The sequence below is a fragment of the Marmota marmota genome, unplaced genomic scaffold (assembly GCF_001458135.2).
Source record: "Marmota marmota marmota unplaced genomic scaffold, marMar, whole genome shotgun sequence".
NCBI classification, from domain to species: domain Eukaryota; kingdom Metazoa; phylum Chordata; class Mammalia; order Rodentia; family Sciuridae; genus Marmota; species Marmota marmota.
The window spans coordinates 10,886,407-10,906,431 of NW_026000048.1; the positions used below are offsets into that span (position 1 = coordinate 10,886,407).

General features: G+C 36.6%; 1 protein-coding gene across 1 annotated transcript in view; it reads right to left on the reverse strand.

Annotated features, from left to right (window-relative positions):
• Positions 1 to 1,068: 1,068 nt before the first annotated feature.
• Usp6nl (USP6 N-terminal like) overlaps positions 1,069 to 20,025 on the reverse strand; it is a 104,787-nt gene continuing 85,830 nt past the window's right edge. The window contains exon 15 of the mRNA XM_048812751.1: positions 1,069 to 10,364. Within this exon, the coding sequence (XP_048668708.1) occupies positions 8,953 to 10,364 (1,412 nt within the window). The 3' untranslated portion in view covers positions 1,069 to 8,952. The remainder of the gene's footprint in view (positions 10,365 to 20,025) is intronic.

The window sequence follows — 20,025 nt, forward strand, 5'->3', positions numbered from 1 at the left end:
CCACTGTGATACTGTCCACTATCCTGTCTAACTCTCCAGACCACTCTTTGAGACAAGGAAAGCAAGGCCCACCAAGAGAGTGTGACTTGCCCAAAGTCATGCTAATGAGTGGCAAACCCAGTAGCTTTGATGGCCCCCAGTCCACTCTACTAAACTGACAACTGCACAGGGGCACCTTTGTTGCTTCTTTACGAAGATAACTCTGCTTAATGGCATCATCCATGTGTGCAGACCTGGCTCACTGCTTAGAACTGTCGTCATATTTGCAACTTCCAGAACTGAGGTAATTATTTCCTTTGCTCCCAGACTGTACAAGAGCACGGCCTCATCTCTCATGGCTACCAGGCAGTTTCCTCTGCCCATTACGATGGTGACATCACCCACAAGACCACTTCAAACCAGGTCTTTTCTCATGAGAGTCATCTTCAGACTTGAGATAATTATTACTAAAGGCATTTGTGGCCCTGGGTGACCCTCCTTCTGGGTCTTTGCCACAGCACGTGGGTAACCACAAGGCTGATGTCTGGCTTCCCAGCCCAACTGTTTGCTCCCTGACACACGCCTGACCTCTCCTCCTTATGGTTTTCCTAGCACTTGAAGCCACCATATGTCCCCAGCAAGAGGAGACAAACAGGTCTAGGGTGTGCACACCCACCTCTCAGACTTGGGAGCAGAACCCTGTTCAAATTCCTACCCCTACCTCCAGAGTGTGCACATCAGGAAGCCGAGTCTCAGAGGAGCTCAGTGACAGGCCCGGATGAACACCATGAGTTTCTGGCAGAGCCTATTAACTCATTCAAGATGGACTTGGCTTTCCTGGGAGCTTCAGTTCACTGCTGACTCATATTTAGCTTAAGACAAAGTTAAACTTTTTCATCTTTGCATATGTGCTATTCCTAAGTCACATCTCCTCTTCATGTACTATTTGTGGCAGCAACATTTAAATAACTGCTCTACAAAGTGAACAATGCTCACAGGCAGTAACTAGGGGTTTCTTCATGCTGCCTGCTTCATATTCAGATTATGCCGATTTCCCTCCAAATAAAGGCAAGTCTGAATTACAGAAAGTTCAATAATTGGTGTTTTAATATTTAGGAACACATGAAGTCACAAACTGGAATAAAACCAAGGGATGACTTGTAGAGGTACTTAAGAATTCTGAAGTCAAATTGGTTTCTAATTAGCATTCTGTTTTCCATAAAAACACACCCTTTCTCCCTGTCCTAACTTACTCATCCTTCACTCCAGCTACTCTTGGGTGACTGTCCATCTCACCTCATCCAGAGCTTCTGTGCCTGCAACCACTGCAATCTGACTGTGGCTCTAAGAATGACGCCATGACGGCAAACATTCCTAGGTGTCAGTCCCACATCACTGGCCTTTCTGCTGCATCTTACACTGCCCATCATTTCCTCCTTACTGAAGAACTCGCTCCTCCAGCCACAGCACCATCTTTTCAAATCATGCCAACTACGCTTTCCCTTTCACGATGATATCTTAGTTTACTGCTTTTATCCCTGTGCTCCTTAGGGGACTCTCAGCCCCATGAATGAAAACAAGATCAGATTCCTCCTCAGTCACTAAAACCTAGCACCATGGTGGCATGAGATTGAGATAATATCACAGATTTTTGGTGTGTGGTGACACTATGCCAAGCACTTTATACAAATTAACTCAATCCTTGTAACTATGAAATAAAAACTACACCCTTCATTCTATAGATGAGGAAGTGGGTCAGAATGTAGGCTCCATAGGGACAAGGACACATCTTATCACTTGATTTCAACAGGATGTAGAATAGTGATCGGCCACAAGTGGAAAGTCCAAACCCAAGTCAGTCTGACTCTAATAACTTTATGTTATGGAATCAGTCCGTCACTATGTTGTGAATCAGTCCATGACTGTCCCCTCTCCTGTGGCACCTCTTAAATGACTATGCATTATAGCTGAGGAAAGTAAGACCCGGTAAGGAACCCACCAGAGGTCACACAGCTGGAGTGGCAAACACAGCCTACTGTGAAGATCTGATGACCTGCACCCTGCTCTGCCAAATGAACAAATGCACAGGAACACCGCAGCTTTTTCAATGATAACCCTGCTACGCAGTATTATCCCTGCTTGGTAACTTAATAGTCATAGTGCAGTTTGGGTCAACATCCTAGGCTCTCCCCACCCTTTGCCTGCTGGCCTTCTTCCAGTGTGAATACTCTCCTGACTCTACTTCCTTCATGCTGGTGAGTCCCAAATCTCTCTCTAGAATAGCCAACTGCCTGTCTGACAACGCCATCCGTCAATCTCCAATTTACAAATTCTACACGTCAGAACAGAAGTAGCTTTTGCACTAAACCTAAACCGCTCTTTCTCTTCAACTGTTTTCACCAGATGGTGGCCACCCTTCCCCCATTTTCACTCAACCTGTGAACTACAAAAACCAATCTTCCTCTCTCCTAACAGCAGAGCATGCTGTTTCAGAGCAAAGCCATTCACGAGAGAATGGGAACTGTTTTAGCAAAAGTTGTGCAGGACGTATACTGAATTCACAAAACCCTGTGAGAGAAATTTTAAAAGCTCAAAATAAATGGAGAGACAGAATCTATGATTATAGATTGGAAGACTCAATATTGTTAAGATGACCATCTTTCTAAATTTATATATAGATACAAAATAATCCCTACCAAAACTTCAGCAGCTTTTTCTGCAGAAACTGATAAGCAGATCTTCAAATTTATACAGAAATACAAAGGACTCAGAATAGCCTAGTAAGAACAGCTAACTTCTCCATCCCTGCACACATGAAAACACACAAAAGGGGAGCATGTATGTACACTTCGTGATTCAGAGCTTAAAAATTCTTACATATATGTTCAATTAACTTCTAACAGAGGTGCAATGGGGCAAGGCTCAGTCTTTCTTTTTAACGTATGTGCTGAGATCACTGGCCATCCCCTGGAATTAATCTCTTACCCTGCACTAAAAAAAAACTAATTCAAAATGGCTTAGAAGCCTAAATTTAAGAGTCCAAACTGTGAAACTTCCAGAATACATCAGGAGAAAAATCTTTATGGCCTTAAGGTAAGCAGAGATATACAGCACTAAGAGCACAATTCATACAAGGAAACTAATAAACTGGATTTCTTTAAAATTAAAAACACATTCATTTCTAAAGACATTAGTAAGAAATGGAAGACAAATCACAGGCTGGGAGAAAATATTTGCAAATCACATCTATTAAGAACTTATATCCAGAATATATTAAGAACTCTTATTATTCAATAATAAGAAAATTCAATTAAAAAGAAAGCAAAATATTTAAACAGACATTTTACCGGGAAGATATACAATTGGCCCAAAAGCACATAAAAAGATGCTTAACATCATTAGCTATCAGAGAAAAGCACATCAAAGCCATGAGATATCACTTCACATTCACTAGGATGGCTATAATTAAAAACTCAGATAATCACAAGTGTTGACAAGAAATCAGAACCCTCCTCCATTGTGGGTAGAAATGCAAGATGGCACAACTGCTTTGGAAAACAGTCTGGAAGTTTCTCAAAAAAAGTTAAAACATATGTCCATATAAAAATGTGTACACAAATGGTCACAGCAACATGTGAAAATAATCCAAATGTCTATCAACTAATGAATAAGCACAAGGTGACAGTGCTACACAATGGAATACTATGCAGCAATAAAAAGCAAATTATCGATACATGATACAAGAATGAACCTCAAAGACATTGCTAAGTAAAAGAAACCAGAGGCAAAATACCCCTATTGTCTGATTCCACTTTAAGACAGTATCCAGAAAAGGCAAATCAGGACTGAAAGTGATCAGTAGTTGCCTGAGCACTGAGCATGAGAACAGGCCTGAATTGAAAATAGGCACAATAGATCTTTTTGAGGTGATGACAATTTTCTAAAATTAGTTGTGATAATGATACAATTACTAAAAAATCTTCTAAAAGTGAAATGGGTGAATTTTATGATAGGCAAGTTATGCCTCCTTAAATCAGTTCAGGGGTAGGGAGGGAAACAGGCTGGGGATTCAAGTCCTGGCTCTATTCTTACCAGCTGTGTCACTAGGGGAAAGTTACCTAAACTTTGTGCTTAGTTTTCTCATCTGTGAACTGGGAATTATAGTAGTACACACAACATAGTTATTTTGAGAATTAAACAAACTGATACACATTAAATACTTAGCACATCGTCAGATACATAATATGCATTCAATACTATTTTTCTTACTAGGATTATTAGTATTGCTTTCATTCCATTGTCAAGTCTTGCCAATTTCATTTAGTAATCACTTTTCAAATTAATCACTGTTTCTTCGAAGCTTCTTCCCTGGCCTTAAGCTCTGTAGCACATGGAGATAAAGGACTCCTCCTGTCTTCCTAACTAGCTCCAGACTCACTCCCTCACATCTGCCCAGCCTCCACAGCCTCAAGGACCAGAGGAAATGGAAACACAAGCATGGCAAACCCCGCCAGGGTCAGGTTCAGTAGCATACGAGGGCCTCCACATCTGGTCTCTTTGTGGGACTTCTCCCTCCTTTGCCACTTCACCCCACAAACACATCCAAGGGGCAAAACCTCACACACATACCCTGCAGCTCATGCAGCTGCTCTTGCCTTCATCCCTCTGCAGCATTTCCCCTTTCTCACTGCCTCCTGTCTACTATCCTAATCCTTTCAGGCTCTGAGGCAACTCCCTCACAAGGGCTTCCTAAGCTTTTTGAGCAGGGGTCATTCTTGGCCTTTTGTGTCCACACAAAGCCTGTGGACATCTCCACACTGAATCAAGACACAAATATTACAAACCTGCCTCAAATCTTGAAGAGTGAACACAGTACAGTTCCCTGGTACTTTTGAAGATGCTCAATAAAATGTTGACTGCTCCAATGAAGGGCTAACTAGTCAGTGTTTTCTCAGCGCTCAGGCTTCCAAATAGCTGAGCTTTTAAAAACATGTCATTTAAGGAAAGTGGGAGCCAGAGGTTGTTTAGGAAAATGGAAATCTTAAAAAGCTCTCTCTGTTTTGAAGGACTGTTAGAAATAGCAAATGAGAGTGTTACAAGGTCATACTGCCTTTCGTATGAAGTGATCCACACTATAACCAGTTCATCAGAATTTACAAAGATGGCTGGCAATCTTAATCTTTCCGGTGGAGTTTTTCCTAACTTTCCTGATGTCAGAATTTCTAAAGTCAAACTGTTAATCTGTTACTAATTTTTGAGCTCACAGTGAGAATCTTTGGAGAGATTTTTAAAGAGAGCTTAATGATTAAACTTTAAAGTTTTAGGGGGGAAAAAGTATTATCAGATGCCTGGATTCCATCCAGATAGTGTGATTTTAGTGGTCTGGGATGGGATCCCAGCAGAAAAGAAATTTTAAAGTTTACCAGATAATTCTAAAGAGAAGCAAGTGTCAAAATCCACTGTTTAGAAATCTGAAATTATTCCTTTCTCAGTTGCCTCATCTATAAGATGATGGCAGTTAGATTTATGGATAAGTAAAAGTTCTTTTGAAACTAAAATGTATCAATAGATGTTACAGAGATTCCTTTCTCCTATTCTCAAAAACTTGGGTCATCTTAAAAGTAAAGTTTGGCTGGGTGCAGGGGCGCACATCTATTATCCCAGTGACTTGGGGCTCAGGATTGAGGATCACAAATTCGAGGCCAGCCTCAGCAACTTAGCAAGACCCTGTCTCAAAAGAAAAAAGAAAAGCCCTGGGAATGTGGGAATGTGGATCAGTGGCAAAAACCAACCAACCAACCAACCAACCAATAAGTAAAGTTTGACCCCTTCTATTTGGCCAATAAGCATTACTATCCTTATTTACAGACATTTAAAATCTACTAAAGGACAATTTAAAGCAAAGCAAACAAACAAAAAAACCCAAATCCTCAAACCATAATCATTAATTAATAATATTAAGATGCGTCACACCATCAAATGCATACTAAAATAAAAGCGTGTTTCTAAAAGGTAACTCAGAATAATAATCTGATTTCAGATGAGGAAGCTGGAGGTCCTCTATGAATAAATCTGTATTTGTAGACATGGCATGTTTTTCTCTCATCATGAAAGTGAAAGGAAAACAGATCTCAACAAATTACTGACTAGGTACAGTTTTTGTGCTTACATTATAAAAGGATCCAAGAAATTTGAAGCCATTACAACTATGCAAGTCTACCTTAAAGTTACACTGAGTAGACACAATTTAGTGTTAGAATCTCCTCAAAATTAAAATGGAATGTTAAATAATTACATCTTTTTTTCCAAAAATGTCCTTTGGACTGAAGGAAACTCTTTGCATGCTTTCAAAAATTTTCAATATCTGCATTAAGAAGCTTTCCATTTTTAAATAATTCTATTAAAAAAAAAGGAATTCAATTTTTAAAACCCTTTGAGGTCCTGAATATAGTTTCTTTAACTTCTCAAATTAAATATAATACACACATAAATAATAAATAAAAATAAAAACAATACCAAAATTCTTATTATTTTGGGCACAACTGTCATAAAGAGAATAATCAACGGCAAAATACACCATGTGCATACTATTACAGACAAAAACCAATTTTGACCCTCTTTGCCAATATTTTTTCATCTTTTATCATCATTTCATTAACTTTTATTAAAAAATAAATTTGAAACAGTAAAACTGTATAGTGGCAAAATAATTTCAAATTAAATTCTGCTTAAAAAATGAACATAGCTACATTTGGTAAGAGGGAAGACTAGAAATAATATTGTAATGTCATTAAATAAGGGAAAGATGATGTCATTCTAAATACAGTCTTACTGGAAATTAATAAAACATAAAACACAGAATTGTAACATACACAATTAATGTGGTGAACACTGGGCAACATCTCTCAATTAGAAAAGTAGCCTTAGAAGCATCAGGAATGCAGCACTTTTGCCATATTAAAAAAATGCACATAGAAGACACAAAACAAAAAATACTTATTACTTTTAGCATGTTAAAAACAATCACATCAAAAAAGTATACAGATAAAAAATGTCATAGATGACATAAGAAAATAGTGTGTGTGTGCGCATATATATATTTTTGCATATATATATAAACTCTACAGTATTTACCACTGTTGATTATATATATATATATATATATATATGAGCAGCTTGGGTGCTCTCATAAACTAAATTGTACAGCTTGGTTCATTATAAGTCACAGAATCATAGTTTAAAAATTTGAATTACTATCCTCAGCACATTTTTATACACATTTATTTCTCAGCTTCCACATGATCTAAATCAAGAACCTGTTATTTTGTCAGGAGTTTGAGCTCCAGTGTAGTGTTCAGCTTTTATACACTGCATTTGTTTTGCCATTTAAAAACATCATTACCAGGTTGATTAAAATTACATTAGACTCATTATATACATAAAAATATTGTCACATTCACTAGCTAAACAAATGTTATTTGCATTTTAAGACACACTTTTGTACCTCAAAAGCTTAAAGCCCCAACTTGCAACAGGAAGAGCCATCTATGTTAGATTTTCTAACTTTTTGTTTTCTAATATGAGCACAATAATGTTGAAAACAAGTACTCCAATTAAAAACAAAGTTCTATTTTCTTGGAGTGCCCAAAATTTTGTGTTTCGGTAATTGTAGTGTAATAGAATATTTTTAAAGATATCACTGATTGTTTTAAACCATGAACCTGAATTTTTTTCACAGAAAAAGAAAAAATAGTTTTGAAAGTTTGAAAGTCACACTATATTTTTTAAAAAGATCAAGATCTGAGATGCCTATTAATAGTTAGAATCATCTTTTTTACAATTTTAATATGAATAACATAATGGCCTGATAACTGCAGCAATATCCATTGATTACATTCTTTAAAGAAAATGTCAGAAAATGATCATGTAAACAACTGCCTTGGGCTCTTCAAGGTGAGGCCCTGCAAGAATTTAAGAGGCAGAATTGAGAAGTAACCAGACCATTAATACTTCTTTCAAATGAACTTCAAAGGCCTTTCACCTTGTTCCTCCAGTGCTGCATGGTCACTAAGTTGCAACTTCTCCTGCAGCATTCCTGGTATCTGGCAAGGAACAGCATGCTCTGAGCATTCCAAAAGAAAGAGCAGAGCCAGGTGCAAAAAAGCACTTAAGAATCATCTGGGGGAAATGGATACAAGGAGAGTTGTGCCTTTGGCCATAAACTTACCTACCTGCTCCAAAAAGCACCAGTATGTGGTCAGCCTTTCTCTCCCATGTCTTTAATTTTCAGATTGAAAGAAAATGGCAGCCATTGAAGGATAACAATGAGCATTCTGTGAGACACTATATTAACAAAGTCAGGGAAAACTCTAATTTTAGTCAGTTTAGGTCCCAGGTTAAAAACATGGGGGGTGGGGGGGTAGAACTAGACTAAAAGACAAGAAAAAGAAAAATATAATATTATTCCATGGATCTAGATTAAAAGTCGTTTTTAAAAAAAGTTTTTTTTTTCTTCAGGTCTGTATTCAAATGTGTTATGTATAGGTGCCTATAATATCTATTAAAAGACATATTATATGTAGCCTTAAAAAACATCTGTTCTAGGGTTTCCTCAGTGGTTTGTTAACATTAGCTAAAACAGAATGGGCCAAAAGAATAAAATGTCAGTTTTTGGAGAAAGATATAAATGAAACTGAGTAAAGGATTATTATTGTGTGTGTACCCCTAAATGCTATTGCTATGTTTCCAGGTTAAATTCTTTAACAGGTTCAGTGATGATGCAATTTAAAATGCTCATCTTAAGCAGCATCTACATGTGGGATGAAAACTTCTACATATTATTATTACTAATATACATCAGAATTCTGCGAGTTGTTTCCAAGAGTATAAAATACTGCTTTGGCAATTACAAACATAGCAATGCAGGTTTCATATGGTTTCTATTCTCGTCTTTTGCCAAGTATACATATATTCTCACAGCAATACTGATTCTTGAACAGAAAGCCCCTCCCGCTTTCTGTAGTGATATGCTGGAGGTGAAGGCCCTGCATACTGATACCCAGCTGAACTGGCATCTTCTACAGCTGGTGAAGTTTTATACCGCACTGGACTATCTACTGAAACTGCTGGGAGATTATGGTCCTGAAAGGGTACGTGTTGAAAGGCTGAATATTTTGGTAAATTGCTTAAGTGGCTACGGTTAGCATCTCGGGTCCATGATTGTCCATGCATCTCAGGTCTGTATGAATAACTAATTTCTGACCATTTTCTGTTATCTGGCAAATAATCCACTGGAGGAATGATGAATTTTCCATTCTTTGGTGACCCTGAATTGCCTGAGTATCCCCCAGCACCAATATCAACAGGAAGGACTTCTATTCGATTGGATGGTAGAACAAGAGGTGTTGGGCGGCTGTAAGATTTCTCTGGAGAAATATCAACTGACAGAGTAGAACCGAAAGGTCTTCGGGAAGGATGAATTTGAGTCCCAGGGCTGATCTGTGGAGGTACAAAGCTGCTGTTAGCAGTGAAGATGTGTCTTGGAGAATTTCCATGGTAAATAGGGGGGTTGCTGTAGGAAGGTGGGTGCACAGTCCCTCGATCTTCCCCTTCTACCTGGGATTGATGTCTTGTATAGCCTGGAGGCTGTACTTTAAAAGTAAACTTGTTGGATACTTTTGATGGACTAGAACCTGGCTCAACATGCTTTCGTGGACTGTTAGAGTAAACAATGTTCCTTGGACTATGAGAGTAAGCCCTTTCTAGTGCTTCTTCAGCAGAAGTCCCATTTTCATTCTCACCACCAGGTACGTTATCATACTGGGATGCATTGGAGCCTCGCTTCCCATCATCAGCATCCAAAACCTTCATCTTTTGCCTTGTGTTTGATATCCGAGGATCAGTAGAATTTGGGATGGTGACTGCAAGTGTAGGGTGCACCGATCTACCTTCAATGGCATATTTGGCAGTCCTTTCAATAGCTGAAGTATCTGAGGGTTTATTCCATTTGGGCATAAATTCCTTTCTGATATTTGAAGTAGCATTGCTATTTTGGTTAGCAGCTGCATGGTTATACTGCTCAGAATTGTCTTGTGGACCTGATGCAAGTTTTCTTTGAAAAGCTGCCTCATTAAGATTTTTACTATCCTCATCTACGGACTTCTGCCGGAGCTGCCTGACTCTTTCTGGAGTACCAGTTCTACTCTGATGGTGGGGTGAGTGCTCATGCTTTTTGGAAGGCGATGATCCACTTTCTCTTCTGCTGCTTATATGGGGACTGGGCCTGCCAACACTTCTTTGTCCATTGCTCAGGTGATTAATGCCAGTGGAGTGACATTCAGGTGGAAGATGCCCCAAAGGTTTCTTTGGATATTCATCCTCTTTACCTAAAGGGAAAGATAAATTCATAAGTAAAATAAATATCTGAGTAAATAGTATCTGATTTAAGTACACATTATTAATAATTGCATGTTTTTTATATATACATATTTTTATACCATGGAATTTTTTTAAAAAATATTTATTTATTTATTTATTTTAGTTTTCGGCGGACACAACATCTTTGTTTGTATGTGGTGCTGAGGATCGAACCCAGGCCGCACGCATGCCAGGCAAGCGCGCTACCGCTTGAGCCACATCCCCAGCCCTATACCACGGAATTTTAATGACTGTCAAGAAGTACTTTTTCTGGAAAGACCAATATTAAAACATACCAAAACTCAAGACCTTATTAGGCAATATACAGGCAGGAACAGTCTGAAACCTTGTGGACAAGATTCACACAATTGTATAACACGATTCCTGTATTTTGTTCAGACATATTGTTACATGTTTTTTCCAGGAATGCAAAGCCGATGTTCTATTTCCATTCCTGACACAATCCTGCAGAGTCAGTAATTCAGTGTCTTAATATTACATTACTTTAATCTATCTCAACTAAAATGGTTTCCAAATCTCAGTAAATTTCCCAGGCTGGGGTTGTGGCTCAGTGGTAAAGCACTTGTGCCTAGCACGTGCAAGGCACTGGGTTCAATTCTCAGCACCACATAAAAATAAATAAAATAAAGGTATTGTGTCCAATTACAACTAAAAAAAAAAATACTTTAAAAACAAACAAACCAACAACAACAACAACAAAAAAAAAACAGAAAAACTTTCCCTATCAACTTCAAGCAGGTCTGTCAAATTTAAAATTCAACTGATGACCTATTGTAGTGTCAAACTTGTCTCAACATTATTGTTATTATTATATCTTGAATACCTTCCTTAGGATAATTTCCTGATAAAAAGTATTCTCTAACCAGAAGTAAAATTCTAAAAAGGTCTTACTTTAAGTACAAAAATAGAAAAAAAATTAAAGAAAGAAAATTGTATCAGATACGTTTTGTTTTATATTTTAAGTAATTAATAGAAAATTCATGAGGAATTGAAGAAAGGTTGAATAAACTGGCCATTTTAGTATGAAGTGTTTTAAGCTGATCTATTTTGGGTAGTCAATAAATACCATCATGAAAAAACAACAGACTCCATATGCTAAAATTTCAACTTGTTTTTCACCTGTTATCACAAAATAACATATTGTCACTTGAAATAAAAAATATCCAACAATAGCTACTAATACACTCTGCAATGGCCACTGTGCTGAGCAACAGCCCTGTTAGTGGTGAGCACACAGACCATGTCTTTGTTTTTATGAGGCTCAAGTCTTGGTGTTAATAAACCTTGTCAATTTATCATCAGGCTCCCAGTTATGCCCATTTTCTTCTTCCTTTGATGAGGCAGATCCTCAGAGCCCTACGGCCCCAACAAGACGTGGTCCTGCCTGTGTTTTATACATAGGAAAGCAGTCTCAGAAAAGCCAATCTTATCCCACTTCACTGTTACCTTTCACTGTGCCATTTTCATAAACTTGTAGAGAAACTTTTGATGGTTTTAACTGAATTCATATTGACAGTATTTATATAAGCTCTTGGTTTTATATATTTAAAAGCACAAAAGCATCAGAAGTGGCAATGAAATTCTGTTTCATTTGTTTATCCATTAAACAAATGCATACAGCAACTACTAGGTCCCAGGCACTGTCCTAGGCCCTGTCCTTCTGGAGCTCATACTCTACTTGTACATAGTGCTATGAAAAAAGTGGAAAAAGCAATTAAAACCATCAGGGTCAGGCAGCACAGGGCAGCAAAGAGTACCATCAAGAACAAGGCCTTTTGAATAAAGGTCTAGAGGGAGAAAGACAGAGGATGAGGCCAAGGACCCACAGTATCAAGTCACAAAGGACACTGACTAGAGTGAGGACTTGGGAATTTGTGTGGAGTTAAATGAAAAATGCTAGAGGCTTTTCAGCAGGGAGTTACATGATCTGATGTTTATATTAGAAAGGTCACATGAAATGGCAGAGTAGACTTCGACTGTGGTAATAACTAAGGATGATAATGGTGACAATAACTGCTAATACTCATGAAGTACTCACTATGAATCAGCCACTGCTCAAAACCTGTACATACAGCAGAGAACATTGGTCACTACTGTTTCTTCATTTTTAATAGACGAGATGCCTGAGGCAAGGATTAACTTGCTGAAAAACTCAAGGCTAGTAAGCAGCAGATCCAGAGTTCAAACCCAGAGTTGATTCCAGAATTTTTGTTCTTTACCCCTACACTACAACTGGGGTGAAAAGTAGTGAGAAGAGGTTGTTTCTGGGATTCATTATTAAGGTAGAGTCTACACGCTTGCTCAGTGTTTTAGATGTGAACTGTAAGGGAATGAATAGAGTGGTTTAAGGACAGTGACAAATACCATTCAGCAGTAGTTGGCATATCAATGTGGCTCTTATGTCTTTTTGTAATAAATGATTTTATGATATGTAGAAAAATTATTTCAAGTGATAATCTAAACTGTAAAATGTTTGTTATACAGAAAAGTTTTCCTTGCTTTATAAGTGTTATGTGAAATGATCAAAGCATTTCCAGTTTGGCTTCTCCCTAGTCAACATATGAAATTCATGGAATTAAGAAAGTCGACTTAAATGCAGCCCAAATCAAAAATAGCCACAGGTATTCTGCCCCCCCAGTTAAAAGCTAGTGAGCAATAAATATAAAACTACTCTAGAATCTCCAAAAAGTTTTATCACTCTACAAATAGTTATCCATTTAATCCCAGATAAATATATTAATTCCTTCTTCCCTGTTGGCAAATAATCCCAACAAATACAAATTATCAATAAGATATAAAAACCTATATAATAGAGGGTTAGGGTGTGGCTCAGTGGCAGTACACTTGCCTAGCATTGTGAGGCCCTGGATTTAATTCCCAACACCACCAAATAATCAAAACCAACCTATGTAACAGAAAAGCTGAATTTATGAACTTTCCTTTAGTCTCCTCTGACAATTTTTTAAGCAGAATATAGTAATATGATTGGCTAATTTAATGGCTGGTTGACAGTCCATCAGGATAACAGTATCAGCCAATCATCAGAACACCCTTTCAGGTTGGTGAGTAGGAACCCAATGAAAACAAATATTTAAAAGCAAAGGAAAGCTGTGGCACAAGAGAATGGCGAATTCACACCAACAAAATGTGCTGCCACAGGGACAAAACTGGATTTGCTGCAAAGATTTTCATGCTGAGCCTTTTCAGCTGTCCCTCTTCTCTATTCACTGGCTTCTGGCAGTCTACAGAGAGAGCCACCAACTTTTAGTTCACATAATGTTAAATGTTTTAAAAACCCTCCATAGTAGAATTTTTTTTAAAAAAGGCAGAATAAAACAGATCTCAAACTGAGCAGCTACTGTGCCTTGCACATGTTCTCCCTGGAACCACACTGTGGGTGGAGGCTCAGTGCTCTTCGGTCTGCCTGCAGATGCCCACAGTCTGCTTCCAATATTTCAGTCTTCATCAATTCACAATTCATGAAAACTTAATTTATCCAAAATTAGCTGTTTCAAAGAGTAGCTATCCTTAGATCTATATTCTAACTCTTAAAATTGATTTATTTCTATTTAAAAAAAATTATAGATTGCCTTTTCTGATAGCAAAAAGTCACATATTTTATTATTTATGATCATTTACTGTTATGGTTAGGAAACATTAATATTTTAATTTAAATGTAATAAAACCAACTATACCAATTAAAATTTATTTTATATAACCACATCAAAAAGACAACTTAATGAAGCAAACATGGAAGCTAGACTGGGGCAATAACAAATCCATAGAAGAATTTAGAGTTTTCAAAACTTTGCAGATTCCATATTGCTGGGATGGTCAACTTGAGGTTGGCTTTCCAAAGTGTTTTCCACAAACACTCAGCTTTGGCCACTTCTTGATGATGAGGGACATGAAAGGGTATCCCATTGCCCTTTCCTTGCAGTGCTGGGGATGAAACCCAGGGCCTTGCACATGCTACACAAGCATTCCAACACTGGCCACATCCAAAAATGGTACCCTTTTAAAGTGTGGTGGCCAGACATTTAAGCAATATTCTCTATTTGAACTAAAGAAAATAAAATGTGTGATTAGATTACTTCCCTTATCCAGCTTTGTAATGGAAAATGAATTTGCTTTCTGGTCCTCACATTGCCTTGCTGACCCTTTTCACAAACATTATTTCCCAAATGTTGTATATGTCCAAGGCATAGTGTGAACAGCACGGCCAACAAGGACAAATGACATGATTTTGAATCCTGGCTCTGCCATCTTGAATTTATATAACGAAACCGTTCCAGTCTCAGATTTCTTATTTATTAATGAAGATAGTAACATCGTTTTGTAGATATGCTGTGAAAATTGGAGTTTATATGAAAAAAAAAAGGCTAGCATATTACTTGGAATACAGCAGGTACTTAGCAACTGTTGTTATTACTCAAGGCATATTATTTTAAGACAAATTCAAAGTACATCTTGATTACTAGCCAAGTTTATCTTAATTCTTACTCATCAATGGGAGATCTCCCTGAAATTTAATATTATACCTTCCCATGTAATGCCAACCACAAATCTAAACACTGTGCTTCAATTCTTTCATTTAAGTGATTGATTACAAATACTGAACTAAGTAAGTTAGGTGGAGCACCTTAACTTCTTAAAATATAACAAACTCATAATAATTAGTAAGAAAATGAAGGATACCCCATATAGAAAACTAAATAAAGAATGTGAACAGGAAAAAAGAGAGTAGGTAAATATGAGTTACCAGAGAAGTGCAAATTAAAATACTTCTGAAATTAGTATCTCACTATTGTGGGTTTGGAGAAACAAATTCTCCAAAATACGTATCGAAGCTTTTGATCTAGCATTTCACCTCTGGAAATTTAATATAATTAAGGCACATGCAAAATGTTTGCTATAAAGATATTCAAAACTGCATTGCTTCTGGAAAATCATATACTTGAGTTTTGAAATTAATAATCATGAAATATATGTGGTGAAATAAACTATGGAATATAAAATAAATTCAGCAATCTTATTGCTATGCTAATATATTTTTAACATTAATCAGCAAAAAAAGCAAGTTATAAAAGCAGTATAATCCCATTTATAATGAATAAAATATAGGCACAAATCTATATATGTCTACAAAAATGACTATAAGAAATAAATATTAGTGGTGGTTAGCCTGAAAAATAGTGTTCTTAGACTGAATATTATTTTTGTTTAATATATAATTTTTCTACTACAAACACATATTGCTTACATAATAAGGAAGTATAAAGTTTAAAAGCACAGAATATGCTTCAATAGGTAAAATGATATTAACCTGCAGTTTTGGTGTACAACAGTTTTGGTGCAAGCAGTATCTTTAGTTTATTCCTAAAAGTATCACAACTTTGTGAAACACTTTATTTTTACCTAAATATACTAGGCTAATAGCATTTTTTTCTGATTCACTAAATGAACTATCTCAACAAACAATGAAATCAGATTAATCAGGCTTATCAGGTTAATTCTTCATGGAACCATGGTTAGTGGTTACCTTATTTGGTTGCTAAGTGCTCAAAAAGCCATTTTTCAATTAATCCATTTATTGATTCTTCCTTTACATATCATATTTACTGATCTAGAATTTACATGATCTTTTATTCATTTTAAAATAAAGAACTACATTTTTTCTCATCTCCATCCTTTAAACACTTGTTTGGTTCTGCAATTTTTCGAAGATGACTGACAGTCACAGCAATCTCTCTCAAGTTCATTTGGTCAAATGGAATATTCCAAAACACCCTCGCTCCAACAAGTAACTAGTCTCTTAGTCACACCCTGGCTTCCTCTGCCTTCAAGTTCCTCTTATTAATATTTATTCAGATTTTCTCATTCTAACCCCTCTGTCATCAGAATTATTTTCACATATGAATGATATTCTCTACTTTTTTCTGCACATAAGTTCACTCAAATAAATCATTAAACATTTTAGTACAATCTCCTTTTAGAGCTATGTTAACCTACTTGAACTACCATACATATACATACACACCAATAGTGCTGTACTTGGTCTTTGTTGGTTTAAATGTCTCTTTTCACCTCTAGGCAACTAACTATAAGTAATAAGATTCGAGCAGATTCACAGGTATCACTGTGCCCTCGGCCTGGGCCGCTTTTCAATAGATATAATTATACTGTTGCTCACTCATGTTTTCACTCAGCTTTGTGTCTAAAATTTCATGTTGCCCTTCTTCCTCCTCTGAGCACAGGAGTTGAAGAAGTACTGCCCGAATTAAGGGGAAAGCTTTTGTGAAAATATCATATTAATGGTATTTTTCACCAGTGTTTGGTCATATTAGATGACAGGTATTTTTATGCCAGTGCTAGTAATGAAGAGATCTGTTACAAATCAAATAAAACAACACAAAACAACAACAACAACAAAACCCAGATGAAATGTAACTTGATACATTTTAGAATAAAGGCAATTCAAACATTGTTTTTCTCTTAAAAAAAAAAAAGGAAAAGAAAAGAAAAGAAGAAGCCAACAGAACAATATTTTAACGTTATTCTCCAAAAAGATAAAGGAAAGAATCCCCTCTTAAATCCCTACAGGCTGATCCACCTTTGGTCTTACTTAGGTCTCTGTCACCACCCAGTGGACACCACATCAACTACAAGATCTGCAGGTGAACTGCCTTGGAGGCATTTAGCAGCTTTTTGCACCCAAGGAGACATAATTACGTAAAGTGCTGAGTATGTTCCCTGCGAGCAACGTTCTACTTTTAAAATGCAACAACTAAATATATATACTTTGGCCAGCAGTTTTCATTAAGAAATGGCTGGAGGTGATTGCTGTGACAATTCATCTACTATTCTGTTACCCTATCCCTCTCCAGATCAAGTACTAAGCTCAACTAAGTTTTTAAATATTCTCACAAAATTATGGATTTCATATATGTAACTGAATCACAAATTTTATTTGTTCAATGTACCTGTAAGCCAGAAGAACACACAGTTCAAACATTACTATAGCCTTGAACAAGGTGATTAAATGAGGTACGGTTTGCTTCTAAGTTATAGCTATAACTTAAAAGACTTTATTGTAGTTAAGCTTGTAGGTCTTTCTTCTCAGCAGATTAGCTTTTAAAAGATAAGGGAAACAAAGGAGACAATTATTAACAAATTTCTCATTGTAAACCTATTCAGACCATACAATTCAACAAATCTGTGAAATGATTTCATTTTAACAACATAACATTTTGTGTTCCCTGGAGTTTCAATTCACGCACATGTAAACAGTGCAGTGTGTGGGACACTGGTTTACATAAACAAAAAGTGAAAACTCGCTCAAACCCTCAAAAAGTGCTGCATGCTGGGAAAGTACTCCACCACTGGCCACACCTCCAGACTCAGAAATTTTAACATACAGTAAAATTGACGTGTGTACCAATGATACAGAATGATTCATCACTTCAAAAAAACTGCTTTGGGCTAACCCTTTGTAGACAGACTTTTACTACCTGAAAAAAAAAAAAAATAAAATTTCATTCATTTCAGGGAAAAAACAAACAAACAAACTTTGAGTGTCAGCTATATGCCAAGCACTCCATTTATGCCAATAATGCAGAATTGTGCAAGGAACCCACTCCATCCAAGAGATGCGCTAACACAAGGGGCCAAGCACTGGAAGTGTGAAGACAGGAGCATGCAGAGGAGTTCAGTTCAGGAACAAATTCAACAGGTGATCAAATTCTGTGGGTTTGGAGAGGTAGGGGCTTGCTGGGAAGGCTTCAGTAAAATAATGATGCTGAAGCTACATTTGTGAAAACTTAGCAGAATGGTGAAAACCAACTGAAGAATTGTTAGGAACATTCTTGGAGGAAAAGCATATTCAAAGGCAAATTACTATGAATGAGCAGCCTCCCCACCCTTTACCTCATCAAATTGTGACCTCTGAGTAGTAGCCATTTTGTTGTCATGTAAAGCATTGGCCTTGGAGTCAGGCTTGGGTCAACTAAAATGCCTATCACCTACTAAATGTAGGACCTTGGGCAAATACTTCACCTGGAAGCCCAAATTTCCTCTTCTGTAAGTTATTGATAGTAACTGATGGCAAAATTAGAATGAAAACTACCATAAATTAAAATAAATGACAATTAATGCAAGAAATATGGCCTTAACAAATAAGAAACAAATGAAAAGAACATATTAGTCCCTAAGATTCAAAGACCTCTAAAAGTACAAGGTAGAGGTAAAAGACAAAAGAAATGCAAAGTCAAACCCACCAGGTAGGAAGATGTGGTCTTCCTTGAAAAGTAAGGAGGAGGCAGAGTGCAACTGGAATCTAAGTATCTAGAGCACGGGACACGGGGACACCGGACAAAACCGCCTAAGGGCACCAACCTTGTGAAAATAGAAAGGGAGGCAGCCTGAAGGTGGGGTCACTGCCAAGAACTCAGATGATGTCCCAGTTTGTAGTTCCACTAGGTATCCCAAAATTTATCTGAAAAAACTAAAATCTTTCAGTTCCTAAAGATCTAGAACTAAGTATGGACAAGTTTAAGAGAATAAAACACATGATCAATTCTGTATTTTTTTGTATTAAGTAAGGGATCGGCTTGTATTTCATATCTTGCTTATTTTACGTGTCAATATTTAAGAGAATTTGGCCATGGTTAGCCTTTTCATGCCAACTTAAGATATGTAAATGAGTCATGATTTGTGCTTTTGATTTTAAACTTATAAGCAGTATAGAAATATTTAAGAGATTTAAGATTTGGCATATTCTGAGGTGTTAATTAGATTTATGAGTTATTGTAATATTGGAGATTTTGTTTTCAAAGTAAAAACTGATATTTAAGTCAAATTGGACATATCAGATTTATAAATACAATTTAAAATGTTTACTAAAGTTTCTTTAGAAGAGAATGTTAAAATTTTCAAAATTTAAAAATACTATGCTTTTTTTTTTTTTTTTAAATTTTCCTTCCAATACTGAAGATGGGACCCCAGGGCTTTTCACATGCTAGGTAACAGTTCTACCACTGAGCCACACCTCCAGCTCTATGTTAACTTTTTAAACTGAATTAAATATTTTTAAAAAAATAGATTTCTTAATTTTCTACTTGAAAATATAAAATACTAATTTAAAAAATCTAAATAAACCTGTGCATAGAAAATTGTCTTTGAAAGTAACCAAAACAAAACACAAAAACAAACTTGCATTAACAAAAACCCATTCCAAAGGGTTGCTGGGGGAAAATAAGTAATGTTCATATAAATCATTCAGCAAGGAGTCTATCACTTACAACTCAAAACTGTTTCCTGTTATTATTACTATTTATTATGCTGCCTAATGGTTCTGGGAAGGTGGGAAGGATGAAGTGGAAAAGAAGACAAGAAGAGAGTTTTTTATGCCAAACCAAGGACTTTTTGTTTTCTCCCATAAACACTGGACTGTACCAGGAGGGAATGTGAATTTCATACCACCATTCTGGTTCTATGAGGAAGGGGCACTACAGTAGAGGCCCCAGTTTATGCCACTGCTACTCCAGGAGAGAAATGTCAGAGATGTTAAGAACTAAAAGACAAAGCACTTGATGAGCTACTGCATAGTAA